Source organism: Trichechus manatus, unplaced genomic scaffold, assembly GCF_000243295.1.
Source record: "Trichechus manatus latirostris isolate Lorelei unplaced genomic scaffold, TriManLat1.0 scaffold00303, whole genome shotgun sequence".
Lineage (NCBI taxonomy): Eukaryota > Metazoa > Chordata > Mammalia > Sirenia > Trichechidae > Trichechus > Trichechus manatus.
The window spans coordinates 510,727-530,011 of NW_004444239.1; the positions used below are offsets into that span (position 1 = coordinate 510,727).

At 42.5% G+C, this 19,285-nt stretch overlaps 1 protein-coding gene across 1 annotated transcript in view; it reads left to right on the plus strand.

Moving 5' to 3' along the window:
* CNTNAP5 (contactin associated protein family member 5) overlaps positions 1-19,285 on the plus strand; it is a gene marked incomplete at its 5' end in the record, with an annotated part of 853,982 nt that overhangs the window by 475,231 nt on the left and 359,466 nt on the right. Inside the window, one exon of the mRNA XM_004390491.3 lies at positions 10,905-11,105. Within this exon, the coding sequence (XP_004390548.3) occupies positions 10,905-11,105 (201 nt within the window). The remainder of the gene's footprint in view (positions 1-10,904; positions 11,106-19,285) is intronic.

The following is a 19,285-nucleotide window of genomic DNA, read 5'->3' on the forward strand; positions in this document are numbered from 1 at the left end:
AAAAAAAAAAGCAAACAAACCAAACCCGTTGCCACTGAATCGATTCTGACTCATAGCGACCCTATAGGACAGAGTAGGACTACCCCATAGGGTGTCCAAGGAGAGGCTGGTGGATTCCAACTGCCACCTTTTGATTAGCAGCCTGAGCTCTTTACCACTGCACCATCAGGGAGGACGGGTAAACACCACTCTTGGGCATTCCCTCGTAGCTAGAGGCAAAGTCCTGTGCAGTCAGCTCACCACCTCATGAACTCCTCTGAGTTCAGTCCTAGCTACTTTAGCTCTTCTAAACAAAGGAATGGGAACTACCATTTCTTATGCACTTGTGTTCCAGGTCCTGGCTTATATCTTCCTAGAATTGATCTCATTTAATCCACATGATAAAGTGTGAGATAAGAATAATTTCTCATTTGTGTTATGAGAAAACAGAAGCTTGGAGAGTTAAGAAGCATGCCCAGCATCACTCAGCCAGTGACGTGTCTAGGAATTAAACTTAGGTCCTTGTCTTTGCGAGTCTCTAGTTTCATCCTCAGAATGTCAAAATGCACCCAAATAGTTTCTGCCACAGAGATACTCCTAATGACCTCAGAAAAGCTTCTAACAGCCACCATAGCCCCCACCTGGAAGCTTCACGATCCTCTTCCCATCAAGTGACAGATTTAGGGCCTCATTTCTCCCCTTCCCCTGCCCACAGGGCAGACACACTAAAGTCCCTGGTGGAACAGCCCCCGCCAATCATTCAGTTTCAGTAATTCCTTGAAGCTATCTTCCTGAAACCAACTGTGAATGTGTGGAACTCAGGGTCTAGAGCGCCATTCACTCTTGTACCCCCTCATTCCACTTCCTTCCCAGGACCTGACAGAGTGTTCTGTACACACTAGTTGGTTAATAAAGTTTTATTACATAAATAGGTGAGCAATCAACAAGTACGGTAAAGTGTATCTTCAAATGCACCACCCCCTAAGACTGGAAAGCAGGTGTTTTTCAGGTCTCTTTGCTCATGCCACCTATTTTAAAGCAAAGAAAAAGAAAAAGAATCCCCCCAAAAGGTACATAAAAAGTAAAGGCTAGAGTGACGTGTGAGATCAATCCCAGCCATGATGTCTGGAAGTCATAAAGTATGGCCCGCAAAGGCAAGCGGACGTGTGGTAAGGAAGGCCACAGACCCCACCGCACTGGCGTGTCTGCACTCAAGCTAATGCTTAGTGCAAGGTGGCGACCAGGAGCCCTAAACCAGTAACGCCGGCTCACCAGGCGGCAGAAGCCCAGCCATTAGCAGCAGGTGGTCTCCGATGGTTTTACAAGGCACGGATTCTCTCAGAAGCAGCTGATGGACAGGGGAGGGAAAACAGCTGCAGGAATTCTGAAGCCTTTTAAAAGAGTTGAAAATCATTTTACACCAATTGTCTACTTTACCTTTCAGGGTTAGGGGGAAGGTGGAATTGATCCCCTGGACGCAGGTTCCCAGGACTACTTCTAACAATGAAACGGTCTCTTCAGATTCCCTCTTGGATAACTTTATCAAAAGGAGTGATGGCGGTTCACCTTTAATTTTGCACCGGGCACCACGCTGGGTGTGATGAAGAACTGTCTGTTACAAAGTGCAGTCTCTGAGCTAGGCGCTATGCTAGACTCTGCCCTGTGGGTGTTACTCAGTTCTCACTACCAAACCACACCGTGGATTTTGCCCAATTTACAGATGAGGAAACTGTGGCTTGAGTCGTTATGTGACAGCTCCATGTTCAGGAATCTAGTAAGTGGCAGAGCTGGCATTGGAAGCCAGGTCTGACCATGCCCAAGCCCGCACTTTCCTCCATAACATCTGCCTCCGTTAACCACAGAAGCCCTTTCCAAGCCGATATTACTCAACAGCCGTTGCCTCTGATTTAAATGCAGAGATAAGTTAGAAACATATGAAAAGTTAAATAACTATCAATGCAAAACGACAGGAGATGTCAAAAGGCTGTACGTGATTAGATGGCAGATGAGTGGTAGAGACAGTGCTTTGAGGATTATTTAAGCTGTCTTTGCCCTTGGCGGAGAAAATTCACTTTGTCAACATAGATAGCTGTACCAGGAGCGACCCCAGGGACCTGAATATAGACTTGGTTTATTACAGTAAGAGTATAAGTGAATTGGCACACTTTTCAAAGCACTGTAAGCAGCTCCCCACAGTGATTTAAGTTCAGTTAAGCTGGGTATTGACAATCTGTAGACTTCCATTCCTTCCAAGCATTATGATAGAAAAATTACAGTTTTTTTTTTCTGGCTCTGTAAAGACATACGTATGTGTGTGGAATTAAGTATTATTACTCAGAGTTATTTCTTATCTTTCTCTCCTTTTTTACTCTTTTGTTTGTTCTTCCTTCTGAGTGATGATTCCCATGGCAACAGATGGAACAGCTTACAGCTTCTGTAATTACTATTATTAATAATAATGATCATCACAATAATAATAATACCAATCAGATACAATGAGAGAGAACATATGAAAGAAAATTAAATTGTGTCTCTACATATAAACAACTTACACATTCAGAAATTAGAACCGAGAGAAACCAGATAGATTAGCTAGAGACCCGGAACTGAGGGGTCTTAGAGGACTTGCTTGGGTTATATCCAGGTAGGGTTTTACCACAGGGACGATGGTACAGAACATGTCGTTGTTACTGCCCTGCTGGCTGTATGTGCAACCTCTTTTACTTTCTCTTTCTCTTTTTTAATGTATGTGTGTGCGTTTTGATCTTGTAACTTGAAACTTTTTCTTTTACATTTGGAGCATTACAGAATACATACATAGATGAGTTGTTTGGCCACACTGGAATGAAAACCTGGCCGATGCAGATGGCGGTGATTGATTTACCTTGTCATTTGGCATAGATAACTTGAAGTCCTCTAGGTGCTTAGCGCTAACCTGGGCGCTGGAGGCCTGAGGATGATGGACTGCTGTAGACTTGTCAATTCTGAGGGACGACGGTCCACTGCGTCCACTGCGCAGGCTTCTCTGACAGCCGCCGCCCTAGCCCAGCCCCTAATAGGTCTCTGGACAGCTCTCTTTCTCCCAGTCCTAACAGCGCTTGGAAGAGCATGCAATGTTTGTCAAACTTACTGTGTGCACAGCTTTTCCCCCAGAATGATGATGTGCTTTCTGAAGAGTTAGGCAGAGTGTTGTCCTCCTGTGTGCACTCTGGTGACTGGCACAGAACTCACTGGGCACGTGCTTGAACACAAGAATGAATGCTATATTTCACACCCTGGAAAACCTCATAGCTTTATGTAAAGATAGACTTGAAAACTAAAAATAACAATGTGGTTTGGAAAATTCATTGCTGGGCTATATAACAGTACATTGTTCCGTTTTCCAACTGATACTTTGGACATTCAGCACACGTTTTCCCAAGTTTCTGAGTCCATAAAAACTATGTAGAAGGAATTTCAGGAAATTCAAGGGATCCAAATAAATCTAGGCACATGAGAGTCTTCTACAGCGAAGATGTAATTGAACGAGGTAGTGATAATTTATTAAATATGGCAGCAACTCTATTGCAAGAAATGGCAGCTTGTCACACTTGTAAACCTCATTTGAAGGATGAGTCTTGTCTCCCCCAACTCTCTGCAACATGAAGTCCAGATCCTCACTCTAATAGTATAGCAAGTTTCTAAATTACAGGTTTTTAATTTTTTTGAGCAACAAACTCCTTTAAGAGCATGGTGACAGTTATTTTTTTTATTGTACTTTCGATGAAGGTTTACAGAACAAACTAGCTTCTCATTAAACAGTTAGTACACATATAGTTTTATGACATTGATTAACAACCCCACGGTAGGTCAACACTCTCCCTTCTCAACCTTGAGTTCTCTCCTATCAGCTTTCCTGTCCCCTCCTGCCTTCTAGTCCTTGTCCCTGGGCTGGTGTGCCCCTTTAGTCTCATTTTGTCCTGTGGGTCTTGCCTAATCTTTGGCTAAAAGGTGAACCTCCGGAGTGACTTCATTACTGAGCTAAAAGGGTGTCTGGGGGCCGTACTCTCAGGGTTTCTCCAGTCTCTGTCAGGCCCGTAAGTCTGGTCTTTTTTTTTTTTTTTTGAGTTAGAACTTTGTTCTACGTTTTTCTCCAGCTCTGTCCGGGACCCTCTATTGTGATCCCTGATGACAGTTATTGACCCTCTCTCCAGACGGATTCACTTGTGGATTCAGTCATTCATTCATTCAGCAAAGAAGAACCGAGTGCCCACTCTGTCACTGGAGCTAAAATTAAGAAGCACACAGGAAGTAACTAAAGCTATTGCCAATTATTCCAAGTGCTACAAAGAAAAAAAATAAAAGAGGGTCTCAGCTGGACAGGTATTATTTAGTAAAGGCTCCTCTGAGAATAAGGTGGCTACATGGTGAATCTGAAGGGGGTGCACCAGGGCGAGGTGGCCACAGGCCCGAGGGCCCGAGGGGGAGCGGGCACAGCTTCTTATCTCTGAAGTCCTGGGGTACAGCATTGCAAGCTGGGGCAGGAGTAGGGAGGGGAGGTGATCAGAGAGGAAAGAGCCTTGGAAGCATGGTAGAGAATTTGGATTCATTGAAAATATCATGAGACGCTTATACATAATTTCAAGTGGACTGCTTTATGATTTCATTTTAAGAAAATCACTCTTGCTGCCAGGAGGAACAGGACTTTAACAATGACGGTGGTGATGAAACAAGAGTGGAAGGAGGGAGACCAGAGAAGGGGCATTTCAGTGGTCCCGGTGAAGTGGCAGTAACCTTGACAAATGTGACAGCTATAGAGATGAAGAGAATTGCATGCATCCCAGATGTATTTTGGAGGCTGAAAGGCAGGACTTACTGAGAGATTAGATGTGGAGATAAACAAAGGGAGGAGAGTGGGGCCATTCACTGAGAAGAGGAAGAGTGAGCAGGTGGTGGTGTTAGCGGCCGTTAACATTCTGTTTAAGACATACTATGTCTGATTCCTATCAAGGTTGCACATACAGACTTCCCTGATTTTTCATAAAATTTCAGGGAGTTGTCGAATTATCTTAAACCCATTCATGGTCTCCAGGCAAAGAGTGTCTGCTTTACTAGATATGTCATTTTTAGAAGTAGGTTTTGGTCCATGAGTAGTAGGATTCTGTTGTATTTGATAGGGTCTCCCAGGGCACTAGGGAAAATTGGCAACATTGTGAGTAGGGAACAGATGTCCTTTTCCTTTGTCAAAAGCCTTCAGACCCAGCTTAGTTTCCTCTCTCCCAATAATACTGCTTTCCTACTGTTTCTTGCTCTAATATGTCTTCTGTTGATTAGAATAGACTACAATAGAATAGTGATCCCTATATGTTAAAGGGAACTCTTTATGTGGTTTTAAAAGAGTGAGGGGTTTATTTTTCTCTCATGTAGTATGAAGTCAGGAGACCAGTGGTTCAGGACTGCTGCAGTGGCTTTATGATGTTGTCAGTTCCAGACATGGGTTTTTGCTCTAGCACATAGCTTGTCTCCTCAACATCACAATGGTTACAATATGGCTGCCAGGGCTCCGACCACTGTGTCTGTATTCTAGTCCAGAGGGAGGAAGATGGGTAAAGGGAGTGCATACGAGCTGAATCAAGTCTATCTAAGAGGCTTTCCTAGGGCCATATCCAGTACGCTGCATTTATATTTCATTAACCACAACTTAGATACACTGCTGTACCCATTTTTCAATGGAAGTAGTATTTCACTGCTGTTATTGTTTTGTTTTTGAAAAGAGCATGCTTCTGCCTCCACAAAATTAATGTTCTATTGTTGAGAAAGGCAGAGAGAAAGGATATTGGATAATGGTCTAATATATTCTTTATTCCTTAAATAATGTGCAATATTTCATGTGTTGGACCTTTATTGATATTTTCTGGAAGAAAAATTGTCTTCCCATCATTTACTTTCAACTTACAGTTATGCATATTTGACTCACACACTACTATCAAAGTTTTAATAGTAGCTAAGTAACAAAGTAAACGCAAATGATTGATAATAGAGTTTTCTGAGTACCTGTTATGTGCCCTTGTAAAGCATGATATCAAATCATTATAATATTATTATGGATGGCAAGATTGATATTAATATCCTCATTTTCCAAAGAGGAATCTTCAGAGACATAAACTTGCCCAGAGTCCATTGAAGATATGGAGCAGAACAAAGATTCCAATTTGGATAGGTTTGGTTCTAAATGAGGCTGTTTCATTGCACCTCAAACTCTAGATGCATCTCTGCAGACTAGAAACATATATCCTGTGGTAAAGTGGAGCCTGGCAGATTTTCTGGTGCTCTCCTGGTCATGGCATTCTCTCTGCATGAGACCAGACTTCCTTGAGTGATAGGAAACCTGCATGGGTTTCTTGTGTTGGAGTTCACACTCACAGAACTGGGAGAAAGAGCTTTCCCTGTCCCAGGTCTTCAGGACCTGTGATGCTTTCCCCATGGTTCTGCAGAGGAGGACTGGGGTCAGGCTGTCCCCTTTGAGAGTCCCCTCCATCTTACTTTATGCTCTGGAAAAGAATCCTGTCAGTACAAGCTATTGGGAGAACCACTGGATTCCAGTCCAGCTTCTCCTTCTCCTTGATACTGTCACTAACAGTATGAACACCTGGTATCTGTGAGTTGAGACAGAGACAGAAATTGTGTCATTCATTATATAACAGGCATGCGGCAATGTCTCTGGAATACTTAGTGCTTTATTTATAAAGAACCTTCTCACACATACCACCTCAGTCTTTAACCCATTCTGCACATCGGTGCAGTTACTGTTTTTCAAATATTATGGATGAGAAAACTGACCTTTAAAGAAGTAGTAATTTGATGAAGGCTGCTTAGCCAATGCGTGTTGATTTGGTACACAAACATTTTAGAGCCCAAGCTTTGTCTTCTGATCTCTACTGCTTATTGGCTAAACTGACTACCTTGACCACTGGGTGTAATGTGTTTATTTTTGTTCATGCCGTGTATGGATCCGTGTCCACCACCCATCTGTCAGTTTGTCATACCATGGTGGCTCGCATATTGCTTTGAGGCTGAAAGCTATGCCATTGGTATTTCACATACCAGAAGGGTCACTCATGGTGGACAGGTTTCAGTGGAGTTGCCAGACTAAGACAGACTAGGAACAAAAGCGTAGAAATATACTTCAAAAAATTAGTCAATTAAAATGGTATGGAGCACAAGAGAATATTTTCCCATATAGTGCTGGAAATTGAACCCTTGAATTGGAAGACACTCAGAATACACAGTGGCCACAACAATGGACTTGAGCATACTGACAATCATGAACATAGCACAGGACTGGGCAACATTTTGTTCTGTTGTATGTGGGTTCGCCATGAGTTGGAGCCCGCTCTATGGCAACTAGCAACAACAAGGAGTCTGTGTATGGACCCACTTCGAAATAAAACTCCACCTCCCCCTATCCACCTAAAAGATGGTTCAGAATGAATCTTGCTTGTTGGGAAGTCCGTCAGAGCTGAGCTTCATGTAGACCTTCCCCAGTTACAACCTCGCTGCCCCATCCCAGACCGGTTCTCGGTAGCCTCAGCCACTGAAGCCCACTTTGGCACATATGGTGTTGACCCACGACTTTCCGATATTTATTTGCTGTGCAGGCCCAAATCTGCACTGCTACCAAAGAGACTGAGGAGAAAAGATAGAAAGCGAGATAACGTAATATCCAATGACCTCCTTGTTTTCAATCTTTACCCTGCTATCTCCCAGGAGAAAAATAATCTGAGGACACAGGGCACTTTGAAATAGAAGCCAGCAAAGAGGCTCTAAGTTTCTAGCAATCACATCTCCTGCTATCACTCATACTGTGTTAGCAGCAGCTAGGATGAGTGGTGTCTGTGAAGTGAATTGTGGAGAGCAGTTTGGAGCTCCTAATTGTTCCTTTGTATCATCTATATATTTCATAGATCCAAAAACTGCCAATAGTTGAATTATTAAAGCTTCAGTTCACCCTCAGGGCGTTGAAGGCAAGGCGAGGTCGGCAATCCTGTAATTGGCTTTAAGGTGAAGGATTATCTCTCTGACAAAACTTCCTTTTCCATCGTGCTAGAGATAGAATATGATTTTGGCAAAATAAATCAATGACTAAATAAATAAGCAAATCAATAAATGAATGTAGGATAATCAGATGAATGAATATATAAGTATGAAAAATCTGTGTCCATTTAAAGTGAAATTCAAATCCATATGATTTAGTGATGCTACTGTGGACCACTTCTGGGATCAGATGGATTGGATACTTTGAGACTGGGGATATAAGTTTACTTATATCCCTGAACCATGATTTTCTCATCGATAAACTGGAAATGGTAATGTCAGCTATGATGAGTACTGGAGATAATACATGTACAATGCCCCTAGTGTGGAGTGATAACATACATTATCTATTATTATAGATTGGAGCCCTGGTGGTGTAGTGGTTAAGAGCTTGGCTGCTAACCAAAAGGTCAGCAGTTCAAACCTACCAGCCACTCCTTGGAAACTCTTTGGGACAGTTCTCTGTCCTATAGGGTCACCATGAGTCTGAATTGACTCGACGGCAATGGGTTTGGTTTGGTTTGGTATAATTATAGTTCAAGACTGAGTTTTCCTTTTTTTCTTCTTAAAAGTACCATGGACATTTCAACCTTGTCAGTCTTTATTTCTTTCTCTGCAATATTCAATTACTGAACAATTACTTTTTTTCTTGTTATTTTATCAGCAATTGCCTTTAATGGTACCAAAAATGTTTTGGGAATTATGGGTTAATTATTTCTGTAACATTATTATCTTTATCAATATGAATCATGCTCTCCTTTTATTTTCAAAGTTAAAATCAAATAGCATCGATTTTGCCTTTGTTTTTAGAATTTTGTTATGATGCCTCAAACACTGGGGACAGGTGGGTTAGCAGTGAGATGGTTTTAGAAAATGGTCTTAAGATGAGTCAAAACGTGTGAGCATAATTTAATTGTATGTTGCAAGAAGTATTTCCTTTTTAGAGTGGGAAAATACCGATAATTGAAACTCAACCCTCTTTCTTTTTCTGCTCTTCCCATTTTTAATATGTTCAAACTGAAGGGCAGGGTGATGTGACTTGTCTCAAGACATATACGGAGATAGTGGTAGAGATGGAATTAAAACTGGAGGTCCTAGTGATCAGTTCTTTTCTTTTTCAACTAAATCATGCCAACACCCATGAGCCTGCTTTGTACTAGTACTAATTATGATGACTGCCTTTATTAGATGCACTTCATCCTGACTGTCTAGAACATAATCCTTGGGTTATTTCTTTACTTCCTGGATCTTGTTTTCACATTTATAAAACTAAGAGGGTTGCAGAGGGGAAAACAGCATGATTTCTATGCTAAGTTCTCTTTCAGCTCTGAGGTCTATTAAGAGTGATGATGTTATTATGTGGGCAAGATTCTCAGATAACAAAAGCTTTTCAAGTCTTTCTAGTTCCTCTTTTGCGTTTGTGAGGATGTTCAGAATAAAATTGCATGGCCAACTGCAGTAAATATTTTAGTCTAGGTTACTATCACCAAGTGCCTGATGTATTCCATCCAGTGCCTAGCAGCTTCATACTTTTGGTTGCTATCCCATGTCAACAGCACTGCAGACTGGTATCATCCTTTTTTTTCTTTTCTTTTTACGGATGGTGAAATTGAATCTCAGAGAAGTAAAGTGACTTGTCCAAGTTTGTTGGTGGCAGAAATAGGTTTCAAATACAGATCTCTCAAGCTCTAAAACATGAATTCCTTTCGTCTCTTCTTGCCTTCCATTCGTCTTTCCTTGCATTAGGCAAAACATGTTCTTCTTCCTTGCTTTAAAAGTCCTTATCTCTGCGTGTTCTTTTATCGTAAGGCTCTTCAGATATTTTGGCAGATAGAAATGGCATGGAGACTAAATTAAAAAATAAAAGAAAACATAAAAACACTACAGTATAGTGCATTGGATGTGCGGTGTGCATCACACATTCCCACCCTTGTTAATGATGCAGATTTTACAAATGCTTCCTATGTGTAGGTCTTATTACGGTTTTCTGAGGATATTTTCTATGCTTGTGTTTCTCTTGTGAGGGGGTAGGTGTCAGCAGCTGCTTTGGAGCCCCCAGAAGTGAGGGCTTTGGAGTCATACATCCTGGGCTCGAATTCTCTCTTAGTCACTTGCTAACTATGTGATCTTGGGTGAGCTGCCTAATCCTCTTCAGTCTTACTTTCCTTATTTCTCACATTCGAGTGTTGACTCCCTTTCAGTCTGGGCATTGTCCCTTTCAAATGAGATTTTTGTTGTTAATTGGTGTCAGGTCAGCTCTAACTCATGGCAACCCCATGTGCAACTGAACAAAATGTTGCTGGGTCCCGTGCCATCTTCACCATCGTTGGCATGATTGAATGCGCTGTTGTGACCACTGTGTATTTTGAGTGCCTTCAAACCTAGGGGACTCAACTTCCAGCACTATACCGGCCAGTGTTCTGTTGTGAGCCACAAAGTTTTTATTGACTAACTTTCAGAAGTAGTTCGCCAAGTCTTTCTTCTTAGTCTGCGTTAGTCTGAAAGCTCCACTGAAACCTGTCCACCATGCGTGACCCTGCTGTATTTGAACTGTCACTGGCATATTTTCAGCATCATAGCAACACGTAAACTGCCACAGTGTGACAAACTGACAGATGGGTATTAAATGAGATAAAAGGCGTCAAACATAGCATAAAGCACCCCACAAAGTTGGCTCTTAAGATTATTAATCCCATGCTGTCCAGCTTTGGGTTGAGTTGTCTGAGAAAAAAAAAAAAATCCTCTGGTCATGTTCTTTACATGAGTAGAGTACACAGGTGGTGATTAATTACATGCTCCTCTCTCACCCTTCCTTTTAATGTCTTCTTTCTTGGGTTGTGTTGTCATGGCAGAGGACAAAATCTGGACGTTGGTTCAACACAACAACATGGAGCTGACACGCGTGCGCGGTGCAGGCCCTGAGAATCCCTACGTCATGGTCCTGGACTACAGCGGCAGCATGGAGCAGCTGGAGGGTGTGATCAATGGCTCCGAGCACTGTGAGCAGGAAGTAGCTTACCACTGCAGGAGATCCCGCCTGCTCAACACACCAGGTAAGGCTCACCCCTGCCCCTGTGCCTCTGCCTGGGCCACAAGGGGTGACCACAGTGTGACAGATGGGCACCTCAAATTTAGGGTATCAAAGATAGGAGTGTTTCCCAAGAAAGTGGCCGTAGTTACAGATGTTCATTGTGTAATGGAGAGAAGCATATCAAAGAGAAGAGTCACAATGTACCAGTCCTAGCTCTGACTCCTAGGGTCTGACCTAGAGTGAGCTGCGTGGCCTATCAAGGTTTTCTTCTCACCTTCCAAAGGACACAATGGCAACACCCATCCACAACTGTTACGAGGATGAAAACTTCTTGTGAGCAGTGTTACTGGAACAGAGCCTTTGAGCTAGGCAAGAAAGTATGGAGATGGGAAATGTTATTTCAGGCAGCGGGAATAGCATGTGAGAAGGCACCAAGGATCTCCTCAGGCTCAGAAAATGTAAGGTGGTACATCTGGGGACAAAGGATGCACAAGGGACAAGTATTAGGCAATGAGCATAGCAGAGCAGGCAGGGATAGACCTTGCGTGTTCACGATATTGTTACTTGAAAAATGGAAGACTTCAATTTCTTTCTGCCTAAGGAACTTCCTTTAGTATTTCTTGTAATGTAGGTCTAAAGATGATCAATTTACTTATCTTTTGTTGGTCTGAAGATGTTTCTCTTTTTTTTTGGCCTTCACTTTTGAAACACTGTTTCCTGAATTTAGGATTCTGGGTTGGGAGAAGTGGCTAAACTGGAGAGACAGGGCTAAAAAAAAAAAAAAAATGGAAGACTTCATGAAAATAATTCTTTTTAAATATAAACTTTGCTTTCTGAAAAAAAATTAGATTAATCCTACCTATATATATTTTTCCTGTAGGTATTTTTAAGAGTGGATAGTTGGATTACTTATTAATTTGCTTGCAAAAACTTCCTAGGTCTGCTTCCCAAAACCCGTAAGGGCCATTGACTATTGCTTCATGTTCTTGCCAAATGTCTGGAGACGTTTCTCAAAGTGGATGTGTACTCCGGGAGCTGGTTATTTTTGTGAATGTCAGATCATCATTTGTTTCATGGCAGAACAAAGGCTAGACCCACCGGATATTGAGTAGCCAAGAAAGGATGTCAGAATCCTTAGCCTCAAGAAGCTTATAATCCAAGGCTTGGGCAATAGGAACTTTGAAAGGCCTGAGAGCATTAGACAATGAAATGTCAACAAAGGAAAAGTGATAGAAGCTTCGCTCAATAGAACACACTACCTCACTGATCTAGAATCTTCAGGGAAGACTTTATGTTCCACATAAGTGAATTTTCCAGATAACTGTCACTTATCCCCTTAAGCACAAAAATCTTTTCAAAGAATTTTTAACTATTTGAAATGAAAATCTTTCTCAAATGGATTACATGCTCCCTTGCTTTCTTAAACAGAGAATTCTGAACATAAAATGTAACCTTTTCTTGATGTCTCAGGATCATCATTGTGAAAATCAATTATTGTACTCCCTTTGGATACAGCCATGCTTGGAGGCCGATTGGATCGGAGGCATTGGTTGGTGTCCCTGTACCCAGCATCCTCAAATGCTGCTGCCTCTTAAGAGTCAAAGTTTGTTTATGTACTTGATTGTGTCTCTCTCTCCCCTGGCTAGTGAGCCTGAGTGTGTCACTTCTGGGGCTTTTTGTAGGGTGTCTATCTCTAGAAACCACCCTAACCAGTAACCAGTTGCCATCCAGTCAACTCTGACTCATGGCGACCCCATGTGTGTGAGAGAAAAACTGTGCTCCCTAGGGTTTTCAGTGGCTGATTTTTCAGAAGTAGATCACCAGGCCTTTCTTCTGAGATGTCTCTGGGTGGACTCAACCCCCCAACCTTTTGGTTAGTAGCTGAACACATTAGCTGTGTGTATCACCCGTGGACTCCAAAAACCACCCTGCCCCCTTTTTATGTTTTCTAAGGATTTTCTAAGTTTTCTAAGGATTGGATTTGGTAGAATTGTAGGCAACATGAGAGCATGCTCATTGTGATCTGGGCCTTTCTTTAGTACACGGGTTTTGTGATATCCATTTGCCCACACCATTGCCTTGGTACATTTTTTTTCCTAACTCGATTGTCTTTAATCAGCCAAGCGTGTCTGAGTGGGAGGTGCGTGGGTTTGGGAGCAGGCCATGTTGGGATTGACATTCTGACTCAACCACTTGCTAGCTGTGTGATCTTGTGCAAGTTACTAAACTTTCACAGTTTCAACATCATTATCTGACAAACTCGGATGAAGATCCTTAACTTATAGAGTGGATGTAAAGACTGAAGGAAAAATGTTACCTAAATTCCTAGTACCTTGCTGGGAACATGTGAGGTACCTGATAAATCCTATTGTCCTATTTTGCTTCCTCACTCACAGCTTCTTTCCCAGCAGGAAAGTTAAGAAAATTTAATCTGTAGTGGGAAACAAGCTCAAAGGGGAATTGTATTTCTCTTTTAACAGTATAATTAGAATAATTATGATAATTGTGTACTAATAGAATGATTGGAGAGCACATGTATGCAGATGATCTTTGCACCCAAAGGTGACCACTGTTATATTCAGGTGTATATTTGCCAGAATTTTTTCTATGTATATATTCACAAAAACACAATGGGGACGTACTATGCGTATGTTGGAATTTGAGGGTATTCATTAATCCTTTTTATCCCTATGGGTTCTGGTACCTCCACCACTGCCTGTCAGTTTGTTGTACTGTGATGGCTTGCATATTGCTGTGATGCTGGAAGCTATATCACAAGTATTTCAAATACGAGCAGGGTCACCCGTGGTGGACAAGTTCCAGTGGAGCTTCCAGACTAATGCAGACTAGGAAGAAAGGCCTGGCAATCTACTACCAAAAACTAGCCAATGCAAACCTTATCGAACACAGTAGAATATTGTCCAATACAGTGCTGGAAGATGAGCCCCCTAGGTTGGAAGGCACTCAGAATACACAGACTGTAACAGTGGACTCGTGAATACTATTGATTGTGAAGATGTCACAGGGCTGGGCGAGGTTTTGTTCTGTACTTGGAGTCGCCATGAGTCAGAGCAGACTAGATGGCATCTAATAACACGTACAGTGTCTGCTTTCTTCTGGTGAGCTGGTTTGAAGAACACAGCATAAAACAGGAACCGAAGGGGCCTCCTTGCCCCTTGGCCTCCACATTCAGACCCAGGTCGTGCCTGTGGGGTGAGTTGGGCTACAGAACACTCACCCAGATGGCCCAGGGCAGGGTGTAACACCTCTCCAGTGCTGGGGCAGAGCTGGCCTGGGCCCTGACTCAGGTGTGCTCACCTATGGAAGCAGGAGTGGATAGAACAATGGCAGCACTGTGGGCATGTGGATTTCAGAGTCTGACGCCAGAGCACACACATACCTTTTTTCTCCTCTCCCTAATCAGTAGGGACTGCCTTCACCATGGGGAAGACTAGAGGGAGAGGGGAGAAGGGCAGAAACCGCTTTCTCCTTACTTACCTTTGAGTCTGGAAGAGTTGGGCAAGTTTCTCCTTTCTAAGCTCAGATGGGGTTATTTACAACATGTATTTTCACACACATACACGTACAATATACAGATATTTTCCATATCAAAAAATATGCTTTTTACCATCATTTTTATTAACAACAGAGTACCTCATTATAAACATAATTAACACATCTCTTATTTTTGGCATTTAGATTGTTTGCATTTTTTTCACTATTACAAATAATGCTACAAGAACATTTTCACATGTAGATCTCTATCAACATAACTGATTATATCCTCAGGATAAATTTCTTGAGGTGTCATCACTGGGGCAGAGAAAGGGCATATTTTTAGGAATTTTGGTACATTGACTTCTGCAATGTATCAAGGTCGGGCCAATTTATACTTTCAGCATCACAGTGAAATTGAACTATGGATATTATCGTCCTATTTTAATTTTGGCAATCTGATAATTGCAAAGAGGGATCAAAGACAATTATAAATATTTTTGTTTATTAAAAAATATGTAAGCTGATTTCTTTAGCTTATTGGGAGACATAATACTACTATCTAGGTTTAGGGGAAGCTATGAAATATTATAAATTGTGGTGCGAGGTGGAATTAATAAGAAGAGAATGTGGAGACCACTTTCTGCCATAGATTTCCCTCAGTACCGCTAAAAAAATTTGCTGTCAGGTGGATTCTGACTCACGGCAAACCCATGTGTGTCAGAGTAGAACTGTGCTCCATAGGGTTTTCAATGGCTGATTATTTGGAAGTAGATCAGCAGACCTTTCTTTCAAGGTACCTCTGCATGGACTTGAACTTCCAACCTCTCGGTTAGCAGCTGAGCATGTTAACTATTTGAACCACTCCAGGACACTCCTCAATGCTATACACAGTAGTAAAGGGAGTAAATCAAAGAAGGCAAGGGGAAAGAAGAAAGAAGTCTTCCTAATGGCCACCAATTACTAAGTATGTTTGAGGGTGTGCGAGGGATGCTGTTCAACATTAGCTCTAATTCAAACACCAGATCTGCAAAGTGAGGCTTCTCATCCTCGTCCATTCCTTCAAAAACAGAATCTCAGAGAAGTTAGATGGTTATTCCATGCCACTTGGCTGAGGAGGGCAGTTCTAATTCTTCTACTCAGCTTCACCTGAAGTCAAAGCAAGACCACTGTTTCCCATACACCATGAAAATCCTCAAAGAGCCAAGAGTTACAACAAGCTGGACTAGCAAAGGAAAACATGAGTGTAAATGATGTTTCTTATTTTATGGGAAACTGTAGATTAGAAGCAAGAAGAGCAACCAGAGCCACCTCTGTGGGCTTCTCAGGTCGGCTTGAGTTAACCAATTCCCAGGCAGCTTCAAAGGGTTTGCTGCGTCCTTGCCTGGATGCTGCAGCTTCCAGGGCTCCCACACCTCTTCCCGGGGTCGCCCCGAGGTTCCTGACTGTGCCTCCGCACCCCTTCTGCTGGCTCTTAGCTCTGGTGTTGGTTGTATTCACCTAGCAGAGGTGGGGAAGGAGGAGCGGGAGACAGGCAATGGGAGGTCACACATGGTTCACCACTATGTATATTTCATCCAGTTAGTGACTGAACCATAACACTGTCATTTTCTGGCAGTTTCCTCTGATATTCTTCCCCAGAGCCACTGAGACGTGTCAACCCAATGGAATGTGTTACCTATTTCTCTAGCTGAAGGTTTATACCAGAAACTCCACAAAGGAGCAGGATAATAAGGCATCAAGGGTGCACAGGAAAGGTGTCTTTGTTATCTCTGTGGATCTTCTTGCTTCGTCGTCATTATGCTTGCTTCTTCGTCATTATAATTGCTTCTTCCTGCCCTGAGCTTTCTGCAGGCCCAAGGCCTCATGCATCCCAAGACGGGCTGCGGAATGAGCAGTCAGGCCGGGCTCCACAGTGCCTTGTCACCAGGGGAGGAGGGGCACTTGTCCTGAGGGACAGGGCTGCCCTGATTGAATCCAGCCCTTTTCTCACGTGTCAGCACCTCCACAGGAATTCTGCCTGAGGCTGGGTCCTGCAAGTAACATGTGATGAGCACAAAAAATGAAAAAGGACTCAGCTCTGGAAACCCTTCGAGGGACACAGGAAAAGGAATATTGAGGTCAGAGTCTGGAAGATGCTTGAAACACGAGATCTATCAGCTCCATAACCTCTGCTCCCCGTGGAGGGAAGAGAAATTGAGAGGAGGTGTGGGAAAGCGGTTGTGTGGGGAAGCCGACTAGTGGGAAAGGCCAGGCCTCAGTCTAGGGAGCGGGGATTGAAAGACCTGCCTCCCCCAGAGTCCTCCTGTGACAGTGACTGTCTTAGTCCTCTAGTGCTGCTCTAACAGAAATACCACAAGTGAATGGCTTTACAAAGAGAAGTTTATTCTCTCACAGTCCAGTAGGCTACAAGTCCAACTTCAGGGCATCAGCTCCAGGGGAAGGCCCTCTCTCTCTCTGGAGGAAGGTCCTAGTGATGATGCATCAGTCTTCCTTTGGTCTGGGAGCTTCTCTGCACAGGAACCTCAGGTCCAAAGGAAGTGCTCTGCTCCCGGCACTGCTTTCTTGGTGGTATGAGGTTCCCATGTGTCTCTGATCGCTTCTCTCTTTTATATCTCAAAAGAGATTGCATTAAGACACTATCTAATCTTGTCAACCTCATCAGTATAACCTCATCACAGTGATAGAATTTACAACACATAAGGAGATCACATATAATCTCATCATAGTGACAGTTTACAACACATAAGGAAATCACATCAGATAACACGATCATACAATACCGGGAATCATGACCCAGCCAAGTTGCTACACACATTTTTTGGGGGACACAATTCAATCCATGACTGTCCATATGCCTAAACTCCCCCCTGGATTCATTCTGTGGGGGTGCTTGTATCTACATGTGCATCTTCTTGCACTTACCACCCTGGATGGAATAATAATTGTATTAACTGGTCTTCCTTGTAGGCATATGGATATCATCCCATCACTGACAGCACTGTACTTCAGGATAGATCTTGAAATGTTCTTTTTGATGATGAATGGGACACTTTTCCTCTTCAATTTATCATTCCTGGCATAGCAGACCATATAATCGTCTGATTCAAAATGGCCAATACCAGTCCATTTCACCTCATGAATGCCTAGGATATCAATCTTTATTTCATTTTTGATGACTCCAATGTTCCTAAATTCATATTTTGTGCCTTCCATGTTCCAGTTATTAATGGATGTTTGCAGCTGTTTCTTGTTTTGAGTCATGCTGCGTCAGCAAATGAAGGTCCATCCACATCATTAAGGCTGACTCTGCTTTAAGGAGGCAGCTCTTCCCCAGTTGTATTTTGAGTACCTTCCAACCCGAAGGGCTCCTCTTCTGGAACTGTATCAGATAATGTTCCGCTGCTATTCATAAGGTTTTCACTGGCTAATTTTTTTCAGAAGTAGACTGCCAGGTCTTTCTTCCTAGTCTGTCTTAGTCTGGAAGCTCAACTGAAATCTGTCCACAATTGGATGACCCTGCTGGTATTTGAAATACTGGTGATATAGCTTCCAGCGTCACAGCAACATGCAAGACACCACAGTATGACACACTGTGATATGCAGATGATACAACCTTTCTTGCTGAAAGTGAAGAGGACTTGAAGCACTTACTGATGAAGATCAAAGACTACAGTCTTCAGTATGGATTACACTTCAACATAAAGAAAACAAAAATCCTCACCACTGGACCAATAAGCAACATCATGATAAAGAGAGAAAAGATTGAAGTTGTCAAGGATTTAATTTACCTGGATTCACAATCAATGCCCATGGAGGCAGCAGTCAAGAAATTAAACAACGTATTTCGTTGAGCAAATCTGCTGCAAAAGTCTCTTTAAAGTGTTAAAAAGTAAACATGTCACCTTGAGGACTAACGTGCACCTGACCCAAGCCATGGTATTTTCAATCGCCTCATACGCATTTGAAAGCTGAATAATGAATAAGGAAGACCGAAGAAGAATTGATGCCTTTCAATTATAGTGTTGGCCAAGAACATGAATATACCACAGACTGCCAGAAGAATGAACAAACCTGTCTTGGAAGAAGTACAGCCAGAATGCTCTTTAGAAGCGAGGATGGCAAGACTTGGTCTCATGTACTTTGGACATGTTATCAGGAGGGACCAGTCCCTGGAGAAGGACATCATGCTTGGTAAAGTAGAGGGTCAGCAAAAAGGAGGAAGACTCTCAACTAGAAGCAACTAGAAGGATTGACACAGTGTCTATGACAATGGGCTCAAACATAGCAATGATTGTGAGGATGGTGCAAGACCAGAAAGTGTTTTGTTCTGTTGTACATAGGGTTGCTATGAATCAGAACTGACTCAAGGGCACCTAACAACAACAACAACTCTGGGTTGTGGACGTTCATCCGGGAGTTATTCCCCCCAATAAAACTGTGAGCTCTCTAAGGCATAGGTGAGCTGTTGATATTGATGCACAAGATATCTTTGCGAATTCAGACTTCATGACTTTGAGATCTAGTAACAATGGAGCAATTGGAGCTCAGGTTGACGTTGGCTCTGAACACAAAACATTTGTTGAACAAATCAATCATGCAGACGTGATGACTGTAAGATTATTTGAGCTCTCTAGGTAAACTAATGGTTCAGTGCCCTACAACACTTGAGAGGCCCCTATTTAGCACAATGGTAAGTGCTCAGCT